Here is an 18732-nt window from a genome sequence, read left to right as displayed (position 1 = left end):
ATTTGTGGTTCATGTTCCTCTAAAACAGGTAAACCGCTATCTATAAGAAATTGTTTGATTAATTGAGGACGTGTTCCACTTAATTCGGCTGGTTTGTGTGGTTGTGGTAAATTGTACAGTTCAGTATAATATTTATGAAATATTTGGGCAATTTTTTCAGTCTCGTGAATTAATTGATTGTTTTAGTTTTTTATGGCCGATATATTGGTAGATAATTGTACCTCTTTCAGTGTTCTTGCTAGGAATTTTACAGTTTTATCGCTATGTTCATAGAAAAAAACCTTTTTAGAAAGAGGATTCTCAGTGGTCTTGCTAGGAATTTTCCAGTTTTATCGCTACAGTATGTTCATAGAAAAAAAAAACTTTTTTAGAAAGAGGATTCTCTGTGCTTTCAGGTGTAGTGTATTGTGAAGCAAACAACAAATAGGACAAAATAACAGACAAAGTCAATGTGTATAACTATTCACCCCCTAAAGTCAATACTTTGTAGAGGCACCTTTTGCGGCTATCACAGATCCAAGACACTTTGGATAAGTCTCTATGAGCTTGCCACATCTTACCACTGTAATTTTTGCCCATTCCTCCTTGCAAAACTACTCCAGCTCCTTCAAGTTGGATGGTTTGTGCTTGTGAACAGCAATCTTTAAGTCTGATCACAGATTTTCTATTGGATTGAGGTCTGAGCTTTGACTAGGCCATTTCAACACATTTACACGTTTCCCCTTAAACCATTCATGTGTTGCATGTGTGTGCCTTAGTAGTGTGTTTGGGGTCATTGTCCTGCTGGAAGGTGAACCTCCATCCTAGCCTCAAATCACACACAGAGTGGTACAGGTTTTGCTCAAGAATATCCCTGTATTTAGCACCATCCATCTTTCCCTGACCAGTTTCCCAGTCCTGACTGCTGAAAAACATCTCCACAGAATGATGATGCCACTACCATGTTTCACTGTGGGGATGGTGATCTTTGGGTGGTGCGATGTGTTGGGTTTGCGCCAGACATAACTTTTTCTTTGATGGCCAAAAAGTTAAATTTTATTCTCATCAGACAAGAGCACCTTTCTCCATATATTTTGGGAGTCTCCCACTTGCCCTTTCGCAAACTCAAAACGTGCCATTTTGTTTTTTGCTGAAAGTAATGGCTTTCTTCTGGCCACTCTGGCATAAAGCCCAACTCTATGAAGCATACGGCTTATTGTCGTCCTATGTACAGATACTCCAGTCTCTGCTGTGGAACTCTGCAGCTCCTCCAGGGTCACCTTAGGTCACTGTGCTGCCTCTCTGATTAATGCCTTCCTTGCCTGGTCCGTGAGTTTTGGTGTGCGGCTGTCTCTTGGCAGGTTTGCTCTTGTGCCACGTTCTTTCCATTTGGTTATGATAGATTTGATTGTGTTCCTTGGAATCATCAAAGATTTGGATACTTTTTTATAAACTAACCCTGACTTGTCTTCTCAACAACATTATCCCTTGTTTGGAGAGTTCCTCGGTCTTCATGGCAGTGTTTGGTTAGTGGTGCCTCTTGCTTAGGTGTAGGCAGTCTAGTATATATATATAGAGATATATAGATATATAGATTATATATCTATATATCTATATATCTATCTATATATATATATACAGTTCAGGCAGTCTAAAATATATATATATATATATACTGTATATATATATATATATATATATATATATATATATATATATATATATATATATATATATATGTATATATATACAGTTTAGGCAGTCTAAAATATATATATATATATATATATATATATATATATATATATATATATATATATATATATATATATATACACACAGTGCAGTTAGTGTACAGTACATAATACAGTGTATTGAAGTGGTTAAGGGGAACCCTATGACAGAATTAAGAAAAAAACGGCATGGGGTCCCCCCAAGTCCATACCAGGCCCTTCAGGTCTGGTATGGATATTAAGGGGAACTCCACGCCAAAATGAAAATAAATGGCATGGGGTACCCCCCAAAATCCATACCAGACCCTTATCCGAGCATGCAATCTGGAGGACAGGATGGGGGTAATGAGCAAGCGCCCCCCCCCTCCTGAACCATACCAGGCCACATGCCCTCAACATGGGGAGAGTGCTTTGGGGTCCCCACAACCCTTGCCCGCTGGTTGTGGGGGTCTGCGGGAGGGGGGCTTATCAGAATCTGGAAGCCCCCTTTAACAAGGGGGTCCCCAGGTCCCGTTCCCCCTCTATGTGAATGGCTATTGTACCCCTACCCATTCACCAAAAAAAGTGTCAAAAAGTAAAAACCACAAAAGACAGTTTTTGACAATTCCTTTAATAAAAAAAAAAAGTGTCCTGCAATGTCCATCCATCTTCAATCACCCACCCGACAGACCAGAAAAATGCATAAGGGCCTGATATGGATTCCTCACCCTGCTTTTTTTTTTAATTTTGGTGTGGCGTTCCCCTTAACCACTTCAGCCCTGGAAGGATTTACCCCCTTCCTGACCAGAGCACTTTTTACAATTTGGCACTGCGTCGCTTTAACTGCTAATTGCGCGGTCATGCAATGCTGTACCCAAACGAAATTTGCGTCCTTTTGTTCCCACAAATAGAGCTTTCTTTTGATGGTATTTTATCACCTCTGCCGTTTTTATTTTTTGCGCTATTAACGGAAAAAGACCGAAAATTTTGAAAAAAAATGATATTTTCTACTTTTTGTTATAAAAAAAAATCCAATAAACTCAATTTTAGTCATACATTTAGGCCAAAATGTATTCGGCCACATGTCTTTGGTAAAAAAAATGTCAATAAGTGTATATTTATTGGTTTGCGCAAAAGTTATAGCGTCTACAAGCTAGGGTACATTTTCTGGAATTTACACAGCTTTTAGTTTATGACTGCCTATGTCATTTCTTGAGGTGCTAAAATGGCAGAGCAGTACAAAACCCCCCCAAATGACCCCATTTTGGAAAGTAGACACCCCAAGGAAATTGCTCAGAGGCATGTTGAGCTCATTGAATATAATTTTTTTTTGTCCCAAGTGATTGAATAATGACAAAAAAAAAAAAATTACAAAAAGTTGTCACTAAATGATATATTGCTCACACAGGCCATGGGCATATGTGGAATTGCACCCCAAAATACATTCTGCTGCTTCTCCTGAGTATGGGGATACCACATGTGTGGGACTTTTTGGGAGCCTAGCCACGTACGGGGCCCCAAAAACCGATCACCGCCTTCAGGATTTCTAAGGGCGTAAATTTTTGATTTCACTCCTCACTACCTATCACAGTTTTGAAGGCCATAAAATGCCCAGATGGCACAACCCCCCCAATTGACCCCATTTTGGAAAGTAGACACCCCAAGCTATTTGCTGAGAGGCATGTTGAGTCCATGGAATATTTTATATTTTGACACAAGTTGCGGGAAAGTGACAATTTTTTTTTTTTTTGCACAAAGTTGTCACTAAATGATATATTGCTCACACAGGCCATGGGCATATGTGGAATTGCACCCCGAAATACATTTAGCTGTTTCTCCTGAGTACGGGGATACCACATGTGTGGGACTTTTTGGGAGCCTAGCCGCGTACGGGGCCCCAAAAACCAATCACCGCCTTCAGGATTTCTAAGGGCGTAAATTTTTGATTTCACTCCTCACTACCTATCACAGTTTTGAAGGCCATAAAATGCCCAGATGGCACAAACCCCCCCAATTGACCCCATTTTGGAAAGTAGACACCCCAAGCTATTTGCTGAGAGGCATGTTTGAGTCCATGGAATATTTTATATTTTGACACAAGTTGCGGGAAAGTGACAATTTTTTTTTTTTGTTTTTGCACAAAGTTGTCACTAAATGATATATTGCTCACACAGGTCATGGGCATATGTGGAATTGCACCCCAAAATACATTTAGCTGCTTTTCCTGAGTATGGGGATACCACATGTGTGGGACTTTTTGGGAGCCTAGCCGCGTACGGGGCCCCGAAAACCAATCACCGCCTTCAGGATTTCTAAGGGTGTAAATTTTTTATTTCACTCTTCACTGCCTATCACAGTTTCGGAGGCCATGGAATGCCCAGGTGGCACAAACTCCCCCCCAAATGACCCCATTTTGGAAAGTAGACGCCCCAAGCTATTTGCTGAGAGGCATGGTGAGTATTTTGCAGCTCTCATTTGTTTTTTAAAATGAAGAAAGACAAGAAAAACCTTTTTTTTTTCTTTTTTCAAATTTCAAAACTTTGTGACAAAAAGTGAGGTTTGCAAAATACTCACTATACCTCTCAGCAAATAGCTTGGGGTGTCTACTTTCCAAAATACGGTCATTTGGGGGGGGGGGGTTGTGCCACCTGGGCATTCCATTGTCTCCGAAACTGTGATAGGCAGTGAAGAGGGAAAAAAAAATTACGCCCTTAGAAAGCCTGAAGGCGGTGCTTGGTTTTCGGGGTCCCGTACGCGGCTAGGCTCCCAGAAAGTCTCACACATGTGGTATCCCCGTACTCAGGAGAAGCAACAGAATGTATTTTGTGGTGTAATTTCACATATTCCCATGGCATGTTTGAGCAATATATCATTTAGTGACAACTTTGTGCAAAAAAAAAAAAAATTGTCTCTTTACCGCAACTTGTGTCACAATATAAAATATTCCATGGACTCGACATGCCTCTCAGCAAATAGCTTGGGGTGTCTACTTTCCAAAATGGGGTCATTTGGGGGGGGGGGGTTGAACTGTCCTGGCATTTTATGCACAACATTTAGAAGCTTATGTCACACATCACCCACTCTTCTAACCACTTGAAGACAAAGCCCTTTCTGACACTTTTTGTTTACATGAAAAAATTATTTTTTTTTGCAAGAAAATTACTTTGAACCCCCAAACATTATATATTTTTTTAAAGCAAATGCCCTACAGATTAAAATGGTGGGTGTTTCATTTTTTTTTCACACAGTATTTGCACGGCGATTTTTCAAAAGCATTTTTTGGGGAAAAAACACACTTTTTTAAATTTTAATGCACTAAAACACACTATATTGCCCAAATGTTTGATGAGATAAAAAAGATGATCTTAGGCCGAGTACATGGATACCAAACATGACATGCTTTAAAATTGCGCACAAACGTGCAGTGGCAACAAAATAAATACATTTTTAAAAGCCTTTAAAAGCCTTTACAGGTTACCACTTTAGATTTACAGAGGAGGTCTACTGCTAAAATTACTGCCCTCAATCTGACCTTCGTGGTGATACCTCACATGCATGGCGCAATTGCTGTTTACATTTGACGCCAAACCAACGCTTGCGTTCGCCTTAGCGCGAGAGCAGGGGGGGCAGGGGTGCTTTTTTTTTTTTTGCTTTTTTTTTTTTGCTTTTTTATCTTATTTTTAAACTGTTCCTTTCATTTTTTTTAAATCATTTTTATTGTTATCTCAGGGAATGTAAATATCCCCTATTATAGCAATAGGTAGTGACAGGTACTCTTTTTTGAAAAAATTGGGGTCTATTAGACCTTAGATCTCTCCTTTGCCATCAAAGCATCTGACCACACCAAGATCGGTGTGATAAAATGCTTTCCCAATTTCCCAATGGCGCTGTTTACATCCGGCGAAATCTAAGTCATGAAATGCTCGTAGCTTCCGGTTTCTTAGGCCATAGAGATGTTTAGAGCCACTCTGGTCTCTGATCAGCTCTATGGTCAGCTGACTGAATCACCGGCTGCATTCTCAGGTTCCCTGTTGAGACAGGAGAGCCAGAGAAAAACACGGAAGACGGTGGGGAGGGCATTCCCTCCCACTGCTTGTAAAAGCAGTCTAGAGGCTAATTAGCCACTAGGATTGCTTTTACATGAAAGCCGACTGCTGGCTGAAAAGAATGATACCAAGATGATACCTAAACCTGCAGGCATCATTCTGGTATAACCACTCAAAGTCGTGAATGGCGTACCTGAAGACAAAAAAATGGTTAACAATAAAACACAGTAAACGGTAAAGTATAAAAAAATTGCATACCTGAAAAGCAAACATGATAAAACATAATAACAATAAAACATTGCAGAATAGAATACAGTAAAAAAGAGCAGAACAATAGAGAGAGAATAAAGAGAGAGAGAACAATAAAACTACCACTATTTTTTTTTTATTTTATATTTTTTTTGTGGTTTTTTTTTTACATTTTTTTTTATAACTGTAACCGGTTCAAGGTTCGGTTCTCTCAAAATGCGATGGCATCTTGGGAGACCCTGCGAAAGTGTGCCTAGTTTTTGCAATGCTGTACCTTACGCTAATACTCAACTAGTGCATGGTAGCGTTCAAAACATTCACCAATGCAAAAACCAGGATTGTCAGGACAGGAGGGAAAATAATAGCGGGTGTCGCGCCTATATCCGCGCTTGCTGCAGACACGACATCTTTTTTGGGGGGGGTTAGTTGGGTAGGGGTACTCGGGAGGACATAAAGAAAATGCCTCTCATGCAGCTGACTGCATTTGGTTGGGGATGTGAATGGGGGAAGTACGGGTGCTGCAGAAGCGGTGGGTTCCCAATTAGGACTGGCGAATGCAGCAGGAAGGGCACTATGGGCACGACGGGCCTGTGTTTGTCTTCTTGGTGGCAGCGGGACACTACCTGTGCTTGCCACCTCACCAGCTTGAACTGCACTTATGGGACTCGACACGTCACCAAGTGTTACTGCAGTGCTGGTTTGACTACGACCGGGGTGTACTAGGCCGCTGGTGCTTGCCAGTTCACCAAAACGCTACCAAAAAACTGTTAGCGATCCAGGGATCAGGCCTGACTCTTCGAACGCTGCAGTTATGCGTTTAGTGTTTTGTAAGTGACAGTGATCGATCGATACTGCACTTGGGTGGGCTGGGCTGGGCGGAGGGGCAAAACGCAGGTGCTAGCAGGTATCTGGGCTGATCCTGCTAACACTGCATTTTTGGGAACCCTAAACTGCTGGGGATGCTAGTATAGATCTGATCGGATCAGATATTGATCCGTTCAGATACTATATCACTAAGGGAGGTGTACGGTGCGTGCATGGGTGTTAGCGGTACTGGCGCTAACCTGACTCTGCCTGGGGCTGGTGCTTGCCAGTTCACCAAAACGCTACCAAAAAAACTGTTAGCGATCGCAGGGATCAGGCCTAACTCTGCGAACGCTGCAGTTATGCATTTAGTGTTTTGTAAGTGACATTGATCGATCGATACTGCACTTGGGTGGGCTGGGCTGGGCCGGGCGGAGGGGCAAAACGCAGGTGCTAGCAGGTATCTGGGCTGATCCCGCTAACACTGCGTTTTTGGGAACCCTAAACTGCTGGGGACGCTAGTATAGATCTGATCGGATCAGATATTGATCCGATCAGATACTATACCACTAAGGGAGGTGTATGCTGCGTGCGTGGGTGTTAGCGGTACTGGCGCTAATCTGACGCTGCCTGGGGCGATGCATATCACCGCCGGGCGATCAGGGGGCTAAACCTTTATTCGGTAATAAACGGCGGGTGCCCTGACACTATAAAAAATAAACGAACTAACCAGCATCACCCGTACAGTTATACAGTGATCAGTTGACCTTGACTTTTATTTATATTGCCAGGAGCCGGCAATACATTATAGCCGCAAGCAATTTTAAATGACATTTTCTCCTTTAGAAATGTCATTTTGCTGTGGCACTGTAAAATACATCAGACAGATACATCACTTTACAGGCAGACTAAGTGGGCCCCCCAGACACAATATTTAAAGGAATATTTCATTTTTATTGTTTTACTTTAAGAATTAATAAAATCACTGCTCCTGAAAAAACGGTTGTTTTAAATACTTTTTTTTGCATTGATACAGGTCCCCTGGGGCAGTACTAGGGTCCCCATACACTTTTTATGGCAATAACTTGCATATAAGCCTTTAAAATTAGCACTTTTTGCCTGTTCGCATGTTCTATGCTTGTGTGTATATAAACTGATGGCATCAGTAGAGCAGTGGACGGTGTCAGTAGGGCAGAAATTGATGTCAGTGGTTTTTATTTTTATTATTTAATTTTTTATTATTTGGTCAAAAAATCAGGGGTCTAAATAGGGGGAATCTGCATACAGGGTGATTAGGGGCTGCTCAGGCACAGCCGGTATACCCTGTGTGCACACCTATGAGTTAGTGGCTCAGTGCTTAGGCCAGAAACAGCTAGTATTTCCAGCAGAAGGTCAAGAATGGCAGCCTTTATAGATTAGTGAGCTTTAATTTGATCTGTAACTTTGCAAAATGTGACCCCTGGCCTAGTCATACCAATCCTTTAAAACTCTGTAACAGATGCATCAATATATTCATATATCTTACTGTGTAATACTTTTAATTTATTTTGGATGTAGTTTATTGAAATTGTCAATCATTACTTTTTATTCCCAGTATGAGCATCTACTATCTAAATGCAACTTCAAAGGGATACCAAGCTGCAATTTTGGAACTCAAGAAAAAACTGCAGAGCGTAAGTATAGATATGATATATTTTATGTACATTACTTCATCAAATCCATGCTAAATGTTTGATGGTTATCTCATGAATTTGTTTGACATCTGGTTTAGCAAGCTGAAGAGAATAAAAAGCGCAGTAAAAAAGCAGCAGAAAAAGCAGCAGAAATAGCAGCAGAAGCTCAAGAAGCCAGTAAAGACAATTCCCCTGGTAAGAATACGGATTACGTTGTTACTAATATAGTAATCTTCTAAGAATAGAAGAAAACCTTGAAACATTCCAACATGCTTGTAGGTAGGGATGGGCTTTAGGTTCAGGTTGAACATGAGTTGAACTCGAACATTGGCTGTTCGCCGGATAGCGAACAATTTGGGGTGTTCGCGGCAAATTCAAAAGCCGCGGAACTCCCTTTAAAAGTCTATGGAAGAAATCAAAAGTGCTAATTTTAAAGGTTAATATGCAAGTTATTGTCATAAAAAGTGTTTGGGGACCTGGGTCCTGCCCCAGGGGACATGTATCAATGCAAAAAAAGTTTTAAAAACTGAAGTTTTTCCCGGGTGCAGTGATTTTAATAATGCCTGAAGTGAAACAATAAAAGTGTGATATTCCTTTAAATTTTGTACCTGGGGGGTGTAAAGTGGCACATGTTTCCCATGTTTAGAACAGTCTGAGAGCAAAATTTTCTAAAGGAAAAACAGTCATTTAAAAGTACTCGGCATCCCGGGCTCCTGGCAAAACACATAAAAGTCATTGAAAAAAAACAGCATGGGATTTCCCCACCGGGGAACCCCGAAGCAAAAAAAAATGCGTGGGGGTCCTCCCAAATTCCATACCAGGCCCTTCAGGTCTGGTATGGATTTTAAGGGGAACCCCGCGCCAAAAAACAAAAAACAAAATGGCATGGGGTCACCCCAAAAATCCATACCAGACCCTTATCCGAGCACGCAACCTGGCAGGCCGCAGGAAAAGAGGGGCCCCCCTCCTGAACCGTACCAGGCCACATGCCCTCAACATTGGGAGGGTGCTTTGGGGTAGCCTGCCAAAGCACCTTGTCCCCATGTTGATGGGGAGAAGGGCCTCATCCCCACAACCGGAGACCGGAGGAAGATGCCGGACAAGAAGACCGGAGGAAGAAGCAGAGGAAGTTAGAGGAAGAAGCGGGGGAAGAACAAGATGGAGGAAGAAGAAGAAAACCGAAGGAAGACCAGAAGAAGATGAAAGAAGAAACGGGGAAAGAAGAAGACATTAATAAAGGAATTGTCAAAAACCATCTATTGTCTTTTTTAACTTTTTTAAACACTTTTTTTGTGAAATGGTAGGGGCACATTTGTACCCCATTACCAATTCACACAGGGGGGGCTGGGATCTGGGGGTCCCCTTGTTAAAGGGGGCTTCCAGATTCCGATAAGCCCCCTGCCTGCAGACCCCCACAACCACGGGGCAAGGGTTGTGGGGATGAGGTCCTTCTCCCCATGAACATGGGGACATCCTCCCCATGTTGAGGGCATGTGGCCTGGTACGGTTCAGGAGGGGGGCCACTCTCTCGCCCCCCCCTCTTTTTCTGCAGCCTGCCAGGCTGCATGCTCAGATAAGGGTCTGGTATGAATTTTTAGGGGAACCCCCACGCCATTTTTTTTAAATTTTGGAGCGGGGTTCCCCTTAAAATCAGGTCTGGTATGGATTTTGAGGGTGACCCCACGCCATTTTTAAAAAAATGTTGGCGCAGGGTTCCCCTTAATATCTATACCAGACCTGAAGGGCCTGGTATTGAATTTGGGGGGACCCCCACGCATTTTTTTTTAAATTTTGGTTTGGGGTTCCCCTGTGGGGGAATCCCATGCAGTTTTTTTTAATGACTTTTATGTGTATTGCTGGGAGCCCAGGACCGACAATTCATTATAGCCGCGAGTAGTTTTAAATGACTTTTTTTCCTTTAGAAATGTCATTTTGCTCTCAGACTGTTCTAAACAGGGGAAACATGGGCCACTTTACAGGCATACTACAGACACCCCCCAGGTATGAAATTTAAATGAATTTTACACTTTTATTGTTTCACTTTAAGCATTATTAAAAACACTGCTCCCGAAAAAACGGCCGTTTTTAAAACTTTTGTTTGCATTGATACATGTCCCCTGGGGCAGGACCCAGGTCCCCAAACACTTTTTATGACAATAACTTGCATATAAGCCTTTAAAATTTGCACTTTTGATTATTCATGTTCGTGTCCCATAGACTTTAACGGTGTTCACGTGTCCGAACAAATTTTTTGCCTGTTCGCATGTTCTGGATACGAACTGAACCGGGGGATGTTCAGCTCATCCCTACTTGTAGGTTACCTGGCTCATGTTTAAATTGGCCCTAGTATGTGTGCCTGTGTATGTATACATGTAAGATAGAGAGCTTCGATTGTAAGGTTCTTAAAATGGCCTTGTGTGAAACTTAAGTGAAGACTAGGAGAATTTAGGACTACCTAAAAACTAGCACAAGTATGTGCTTGTGTACTGCTTTGATTCATCAGATCAGTTCCATAAATAATGCTATGGATACATCACTAAAAGAGACAGGCAGATGTGTTGTTTTTTGGATTTTGGATTTTGGATGTTTAATTGACCCTTTAACGTTCACTCTAAGCTTGGCTTACAGCAACAGCACCCCAATCTGATTTGTCTGAACGTGGAATAAAAGGCTTTTTCCTGCTTGAAATAAATCAGATTGGGTTGCTGTATTTAAGCCAACCTAAATATAAATAGTAAAAGATCAACTACACATCCAGAATATGTGATATCAGAATATTGTGCCACTGAAGCCATCTGTGAAAATTTTGTTGTATGGATCCGATTCAGTCATGGCCTTACACTAGCACTTAAAGTGGTTCTAAAGCCTAAACGTTTTTCACCTTAATGCATTCAGGTAAAAAATGTTTAGGCATCAGCATCCCCCCTCACCCCCTTTTACTTACCTGATCCCTCATTCGATCCAACACTGTGCATGTCTGCATCTCTCCTCCCCCCTCACTTCCAGGTCTCACTGGCTTTGCTGGGGCACTGGGACCCATTGGCTCCCAGTGCAATCTCCATTGCACAGAGCAGGTAAGTATAGACATGTTTGTTTTTTTTTTTTTTTTAATATTTACAATCGCTTTACGTTTCTACTTATGTTATCACACAAGATTCACACATATTTATAAGACACACATTTTCCCAGTTAAATTCAGTTAGAAAATGAGGGAATCTTGGTGATTGCTGTGATGATAGTGTGTGAAAAAATGGACTGCTTAGGGCTTGTTCACACATACAGCCTGGGAGGTCATAAAACCAGGTGGTTAAGCTGCAGTTTTTTTTTTTAGCAATTTCAGAATTTACTTTTAGATTTTTTCTTATACATAATATACAAACAAAAAGAAAAAAAATACAAACAAAAAGGAAAAGAGAAGACCAAAAAACCCACCGAAAAATGAATCTATTAATTAATTAGCTCAATATTTTCCAATATTCTAATACAATCAGGCTCCTCTCCAATGTTCCTCCTTGCTTCCTCTATTGATCTCTGCAGTAGTACACTTTTCTAAGTATTACCTGTGTGGTCCTTTAAATCTGCGAGTATTTCTCTGCAGGCAAACAGTGGTAATTTCTGTTGTTTTTCTTGCAACTTATCCATCTGCATGAAAAATGTGTTATTTATATTGTTTAGGTTGATTTGATTTAACATCAAAGGGTTTTTTGTAAATAAGACAGTTAAAGGAATGTATTATTGTTAAGTAGAGGGAGGCACAACAAGATTTATGTCACTATATCATTTTTGAGGTTGTGGGAATACGATCATTTGTTTGCAGCCACCCATATTGTATTACACATTGACACTAGGATAATTGGTATTTGGCTATTAAGGGAGTGCGGGATAACACACACATCTTCACTTTCAATAAGGATTTTGTTATTGTTTTTTAATTGATTGCCTACTAGGTTAATGATAAACTGTTTTCCTATTAATATATTTTAATTTGTCACATCAAAGATCCTATGTTTCCAATAAGAAGGATGCAAATTCTACTCACTTTGCATAAGATTCAACTTGTAAGTAAACCTGGTGATGCACAAAGTTTTCGCCCTGCCCCTCTTCAATTTATACTCAGCACTGCCCTGTTCTCATGAACCCTGTATTCAGTGTATACTTGCTATCATCTCTATATGCAGATCATGCCAGCTAAGGTGCACAATATACAACAATAGCATATTTGGTTCGCACCAGTTGCACATGTGCCACACTTAGTGGGGAAAATTGGGTATATGTGATAGAAGAGAAAAGTGATTCAATTCTGTGTTTTAATTTTTTTTAGTAATATTAGTAAAACTTTTTGCACTCAAATTCCTGTATTTATGGTGTCTGAATTAACATTTGTATGTACAGTTTTATTGTTGCATCATTATTAAAAAATATGAGCTTGAAGACAAGCAGTGTTGATGTGGTTATGTGAATTATGGCATTTGTACTTCAGGGGGAGGGCCCAATAAGAATGAAAATCCAGGAGCTGGTCCTAAAGGGAAAAATCTGGAAGTTCCCCCTCGTATTGCTGTGACTAAACCACCACCAACTAAAGGACCACCTAAGCCTTCATAAAGACCAGGAATTACCCAAAAATCTAGAAATATGAAAAATTAAAAAAAGAAAATATTAATGATAACAATCAGAATACTAATAGCTACTGTAAAAAGCTTCCAGAATCTATGATTAATACATGTGTATTTGTCCTCTATTGTCAATTGACTCAGTATAATTACCAGTATTTAAATGAATAAACCATAATTAAAAAAAAAAACATTTGTTGTATTTCTTATATATGTTATCTAGGCCAGTATGTTATCTATAGTCTCAATAAAAATATTCAAGAAGAAGAAATACTTTCACAGAGGTTATATTCTTTTATCACAAAGTTACCTAATTCATGCACAAATGCTTTAAAACAACAGTCCTACAATGTTTACACCAGATATGACACTAATGCTCTAAACAAATCTATCCCACCGCACCGCCAACAGAAAGTAATGACTGTCAGTCCACACCTGTCAGTTTTTATTGCTGTCTGTGCCCCTGTGAGAAAGATTCACCATCTCTATTTTTGTCCTGTATACCATTATCATTGAAAGTGAAAGTAAAAGAAATTCCCAAATTGTTGAGTTGTCTCCAAAAAAGGAAAAAGTTATGCCTATAGTTCTAGTTTAAGGTCTTAGACAATGTGGCTTTGGCAGAATCTGCTGCAGAGCCGACTGTGGAAACAGATGATCAAGCCAGGGATTGGATACAACCTTCAAGTTGAATATACTCTCTCTGAAATTTTTTCACAGAGATTTTTAATTCAGAGATCTCACAGTGTTTCTTGAGTGGCAAACTATCTCTGGCAGCCTGCATCTTGGCTGTGTCTAACTATTTTAGGTGACATCCCTGGAGGTGATTCATGCTCAACCAAGGTGTAGGGTCTAAGTGACTACTTGGTCTTCATCAGAGAAACCTTCAAGGAGTTATGGGCCAGAAACCTAAAGGCCCCTGGGCTACTTTGATGCAAGCTGACACCATGTCACTGACCACATGGTTGCCTCACCAAAGAGTTGCAGGAGCACAGTGGCTTTGTTGAGTGGATAGGATAAATTATGATGACAGGCCAGTGTTCAGGCAGAGTTCTGAGCAGGCAGCAGACAGGCTGACGTTGTGGCAGCAGGAGGCAAGAAAAATAAGAAATAGATTGAGTTTGTAACAGTTGGAGACACAAGCAGGTCAGCAACATGTAAACAGAACAATAACAATATAATATACAAGTTGGATGGTAAGGTGGCACAGCGCTGGCCACTTCAAGGAAAACCATTTAAATATCCTCCAGGCATTGTTAGCATGCCCAGCCTCAGGGATGAATGGCAATTCATGCTAACAGAGCCTCACATGCTTACACTTATGTGCACAACCAGCAACCATGAGTTGGTGTGCGCACAGATGTAACACACTGCATACAGATGGGATAGGCCATGTCTCTGGAAGTAAAAAGAGGATCTTGGAGGTATTGTTATGCCGGTCGGATTTTCCGACGGAAAATGTGTGATAGGACCTTGTTGTCGGAAATTCCGACCGTGTGTAGGCTCCATCACACATTTTCCATCGGATTTTCCGACACACAAAGTTTGAGAGCAGGATATAAAATTCCGATCGTGTGTACACAAATCCGACGGACAAAGTGCCACGCATGCTCAGAATAAATAAAGAGATGAAAGCTATTGGCCACTGCCCCGTTTATAGTACCGACGTACGTGTTTTACGTCACCGCATTCAGAATGATCGGATTTTCCGACAACTTTGTGTGACCGTGTGTATGCAAGACAAGTTTGAGCCAACATTCGTCGGAAAAAATCCTAGGATTTTGTTGTTGGAATGTCCGAACAAAGTCCGACCATGTGTACGGGGCATAACAGTAATATAGGGGTGTTTGGTGCCTGTCTCATTGGTATTTTCTTAGACATTTAGGTACCTAAACCACAGATAGCTATAAACAGATACATAATCCATAATTCTATTTATGACTAGGCCATTTATAAAAATATGAAGCCTTTTCCAGACCCTTCTAGTGGAGGTTTATCAGCCTTCCATGGCTGCTCACCAGAGACATGAGATTTAAAGTGTATGTAAACTCTAGCAAAACATTTCTCTTTTTTCCTCCCTTTTGGTTTGCTAAATGAACAATTGAAAGAGTTTTATTACGTTGTACAGTATATCTGTTCGTTAAGCACAAATAAAATAGCTGCTCATCAAGCTAGACATTTTGTAAGCTGTACTATCTGACTCCGAACAGAGTTGGCATTGTTCCCTGCTATCTCTGTACTACAAAACCTCTACCCCTATTGTGGAGAAGAGAGGGAGGCATTATGTAGTCCTAACACAGAATTACGTAGACCTAAATTACAGGTCTACATAATTAAATTAGAGGTGCACAATTTCCAGAAATTTTGATGCCACGGGAAAAAATGTTTTTACTGAAAAAACTGGAAATGTTAGAAAAAAAAAAGAAAAATCAATGTGGAGTCGTTTTACCAATTGAAAGTCCATTTGTTACACTTTGTAACTAAAAATGTTACCTGTCAATTAAGACTTGAGAGGTCAGAAACTATCATTTACTGTATCTCAACAATCACCCAGCTGTAATAGGAACAGGATGGAGCCCACAAACAAACTAAACTGAAGCCTTTCCCATGCAGTGTCCCCTAGTGGCGGAAATGCTATTTCTCTTGTTTGAGAGCTGCATTGAGAAGTACAGTGTTACTTTGAACTGTATTCAAGGATTTGTCAAAGTCTTCTGCTGAGAGAACTTGCAATAATTGAAGACTTTATGTAAAGTCTCAGAAATCTTACATTAGGTCTTCATGTTATATAGATTGAATACCATAACATAGCTATAGTATATTGTAAAAGAACATAGTGCACATTTCTTTCTTCATTTTTTCTGGAAAAAACAAATGGCTTTGATAAAAAGTGGAGAAAAAAAAAGCAGTTTCAATTTTTTTTCTGAGCCTTCCCATCTCTAGTCCTGACACACTCCCAGTCCTGTTGTGACAAGGCTGCCTAGTGCAGTTGTCACCTTAGGACAGGAAGTGAGTTAATGGCAGAATTACTAGGTTAAAATAAAGAACAAAGTGTGAAAAGAGAAAACAAACAGTCGCCACATCTATGAACAGGTAATCTGTAATACTCTGTTTTTATCTTTGAGTTTAGTTATGCTTTAAATATAACCATTTTGTTACTAACTTGCACATTTTGGGGAAATGAGAGTGGCACTGTGTTATTTATGACTTTCCTAACAAGTCAGTGGCCAGTGGTCTAAAAGAGATACTGACTGAAAATGTATTACATGTAAGATACTTCATGGTAAATGTTGGCTTCTGCATTTGTTATTGTCACAAACCAGTTGTAATTCTGAACAGAAGGTGATGAAATGTAATATGCCACATTAATATTTTAACACATTACACTGAGCCAGACTTGTTCACAGGATAGAAACCCATACTGAGCATCTGGACAAAACTGTGTGGAATTAAAACAATAAAGATGTCTGTGCTTGTGGTTATTTCTTTATCTTGTTTGCTTCTTTTTTTTGGTACATTTTCAAAGATATATTATGTTATGTTATTATTAGAATATTTTGTCCTGTACACACACCATTTCTTAAAAATGTGATCGTCATGTTGTTTTTACCACTGATCTGAAATCATATCCTATACTTTCTGAAGCATTCCAGGAATTCACTTGTTACCTTTACACAATACCATAGTGTTTGATGAGACTTTATATATTTTTAGGACATGAAATTAAAATTAAGCTTCTGGTGTTATCTTGTGTTACCCTTCATATTCTATTTAAGCTTCTGGTGTTATCTTGTGTTACCCTTCATATTCTATATGAGTTCTATCTGGGGTAAAGAGATATTCAACATTGTATTTTATGAGTCATTTATTACAGACATAAGCCTTGATTAAAACAAGCCTTTTAATATTGATTTTTTAATAACAGGTTTTGTTAAGCATGTTTGTAAGGTGCAATTTGCCGTCAGTATCAAGAATACCAAGCACCATTAAGAAGTCTTTGCTGTTAAATAAAATTTTCATAGATTTTTTAAAAATCCTATTGTAAATTTTACCATTTTATTCTGAAATCACTTTTTGTAGCTCTCTGTAATCTGACTAATAATTGTTTGTTTTGATCAGAGAGATAAAAGACACAGTTTTAAATGATGATAATAATAATAATAATAATAATAGTGTTATACCAGTTAGGTAACAACAGGAGAACAAACTTCTAAAATTAAATATGGCAATTTATCAAAATCCATGAGAAATTAGTTTTTAGTGCCCTTTCACACAATTCTAGTTTTTTTAGAAATACTTGTACATTTTAAATTTTCTGAATTCACCATAATGGACAAAAAAAAAAAATTCACTGCACATTACTGCAATTCATAGTATGAAGAGTTTAAATATACAAATGTTTTGGATGACCTCACAGACCATATATGTTTTAGACTAGTACCACTGCTCATATTACTGTGTCTTGTACAATAGATAGGTGTGACTTGTAGTTTATTATTTAACATTATGTCAGATTATGTGACACCAGCACAATGCAGAGTGCCATTAGTTTAAACACATTCAGAGACGCTCAAACCATAAATCTAACAGGTCAAGGATTGCAATAAAGTAACTGCCTCACACACCTCTCACAATGGTACGGAAATTTAAAAGCAAGATGGAGAACCTTATGGAAAATGGTATGTGGAAAATGTGATCATTTTTTCTTTTTATTGCAAACTTGGGTTTTAGTAATGATGCTGTAACTTCATGTGTTTAATTGTTTAAATGGCAGTGTGTTTTCTTGATTTCTGTAACTGTAATTTTTTTTTTAATTACACTTTGTATGACAGTTATGTATAACTAAAATAAACTGTAAACATACCTGTAAACATACTGTAAGCTGGGCTTCAATTTACACATCTTAGTGTCTTATATATATTTTGGTTTACCCACAAATTTAGCTTACATTAAACATACTCTAGTCTATTAAAAGGCATAGTAAGAAATATAGCTTTCTGTACAGTACAGTGTACATTTAATAAGACGTTCCGCAATGATTTAACACTTTTTGCTAATATTATATAGAAATAAAATATTATTGCATAAAGGTTTCTATAAAAAGAGCACCAGCTCTTGCCATAAAATGGTGTGCACAACACATACAGTATTTCCTTTGCATTTCAACAGGGTAGTTAGTTCTTTAAAGTGAATGCCCATAATACTGCACTTGCAACAACACAGTTAGGTACTGTCTATGATACTTTGAGTTGTATTAATGATTACGTTTTGATTCAGAACACAGAAATAAGCATGTAGGCAGGTGCAGGGCCGTCAATAGGGGGGCACCACTGGTCCTTATGTTAGGGGCCCAAACAGCAGGAGGAATCAATGTGGTGGGGCGGAGGGGGAATTACAGGAATGATGCCCTATGTGGCTCTCTGCAACAGCTGAAAGCTGGTTTCTCTCCCTCCCGCTGGCTTTTAGCTGCTGCAGGGAGAGACACAGACACAGGGCATCTTTCCTGTAATTGCTTCCCCTGCACCAAACCCCAGCCAGCGTTGCAAAAACAAATGTAAACTTTTTTTTAATTTAAAAGATAATACATTGTAAAAAAGTGTTTAAAAAAATAAAAATGTATTAATTTTTTAAATTGTAAAAAATAATTTAAAAAAATTATGATTTT

General features: G+C 39.3%; 2 protein-coding genes across 3 annotated transcripts in view; both read left to right on the top strand.

Moving 5' to 3' along the window:
• Positions 1 to 13566, top strand: part of LOC141147232 (transmembrane channel-like protein 1) — a 179219-nt gene extending 165653 nt beyond the window's left edge. For both annotated transcript variants that reach the window (XM_073634409.1, XM_073634429.1), the window contains 3 exons: positions 8385 to 8463; positions 8562 to 8658; positions 12944 to 13566. In XM_073634409.1, coding sequence (XP_073490510.1) covers positions 8385 to 8463; positions 8562 to 8658; positions 12944 to 13065 — 298 coding nt within the window. In that variant the 3' untranslated portion in view covers positions 13066 to 13566. The remainder of the gene's footprint in view (positions 1 to 8384; positions 8464 to 8561; positions 8659 to 12943) is intronic.
• Positions 13567 to 17700: 4134 nt separating this feature from the next.
• Positions 17701 to 18732, top strand: part of LOC141122046 (transmembrane channel-like protein 2-B) — a 177243-nt gene continuing 176211 nt past the window's right edge. The window contains exon 1 of the mRNA XM_073611876.1: positions 17701 to 17746. Within this exon, the coding sequence (XP_073467977.1) occupies positions 17701 to 17746 (46 nt within the window). The remainder of the gene's footprint in view (positions 17747 to 18732) is intronic.

The sequence above is a fragment of the Aquarana catesbeiana genome, linkage group LG01, assembly GCF_042186555.1.
Source record: "Aquarana catesbeiana isolate 2022-GZ linkage group LG01, ASM4218655v1, whole genome shotgun sequence".
NCBI classification, from domain to species: domain Eukaryota; kingdom Metazoa; phylum Chordata; class Amphibia; order Anura; family Ranidae; genus Aquarana; species Aquarana catesbeiana.
The sequence above is the reverse complement of the archived record's forward strand: the minus strand, read 5'-3'. Positions and strand labels throughout refer to the sequence as shown.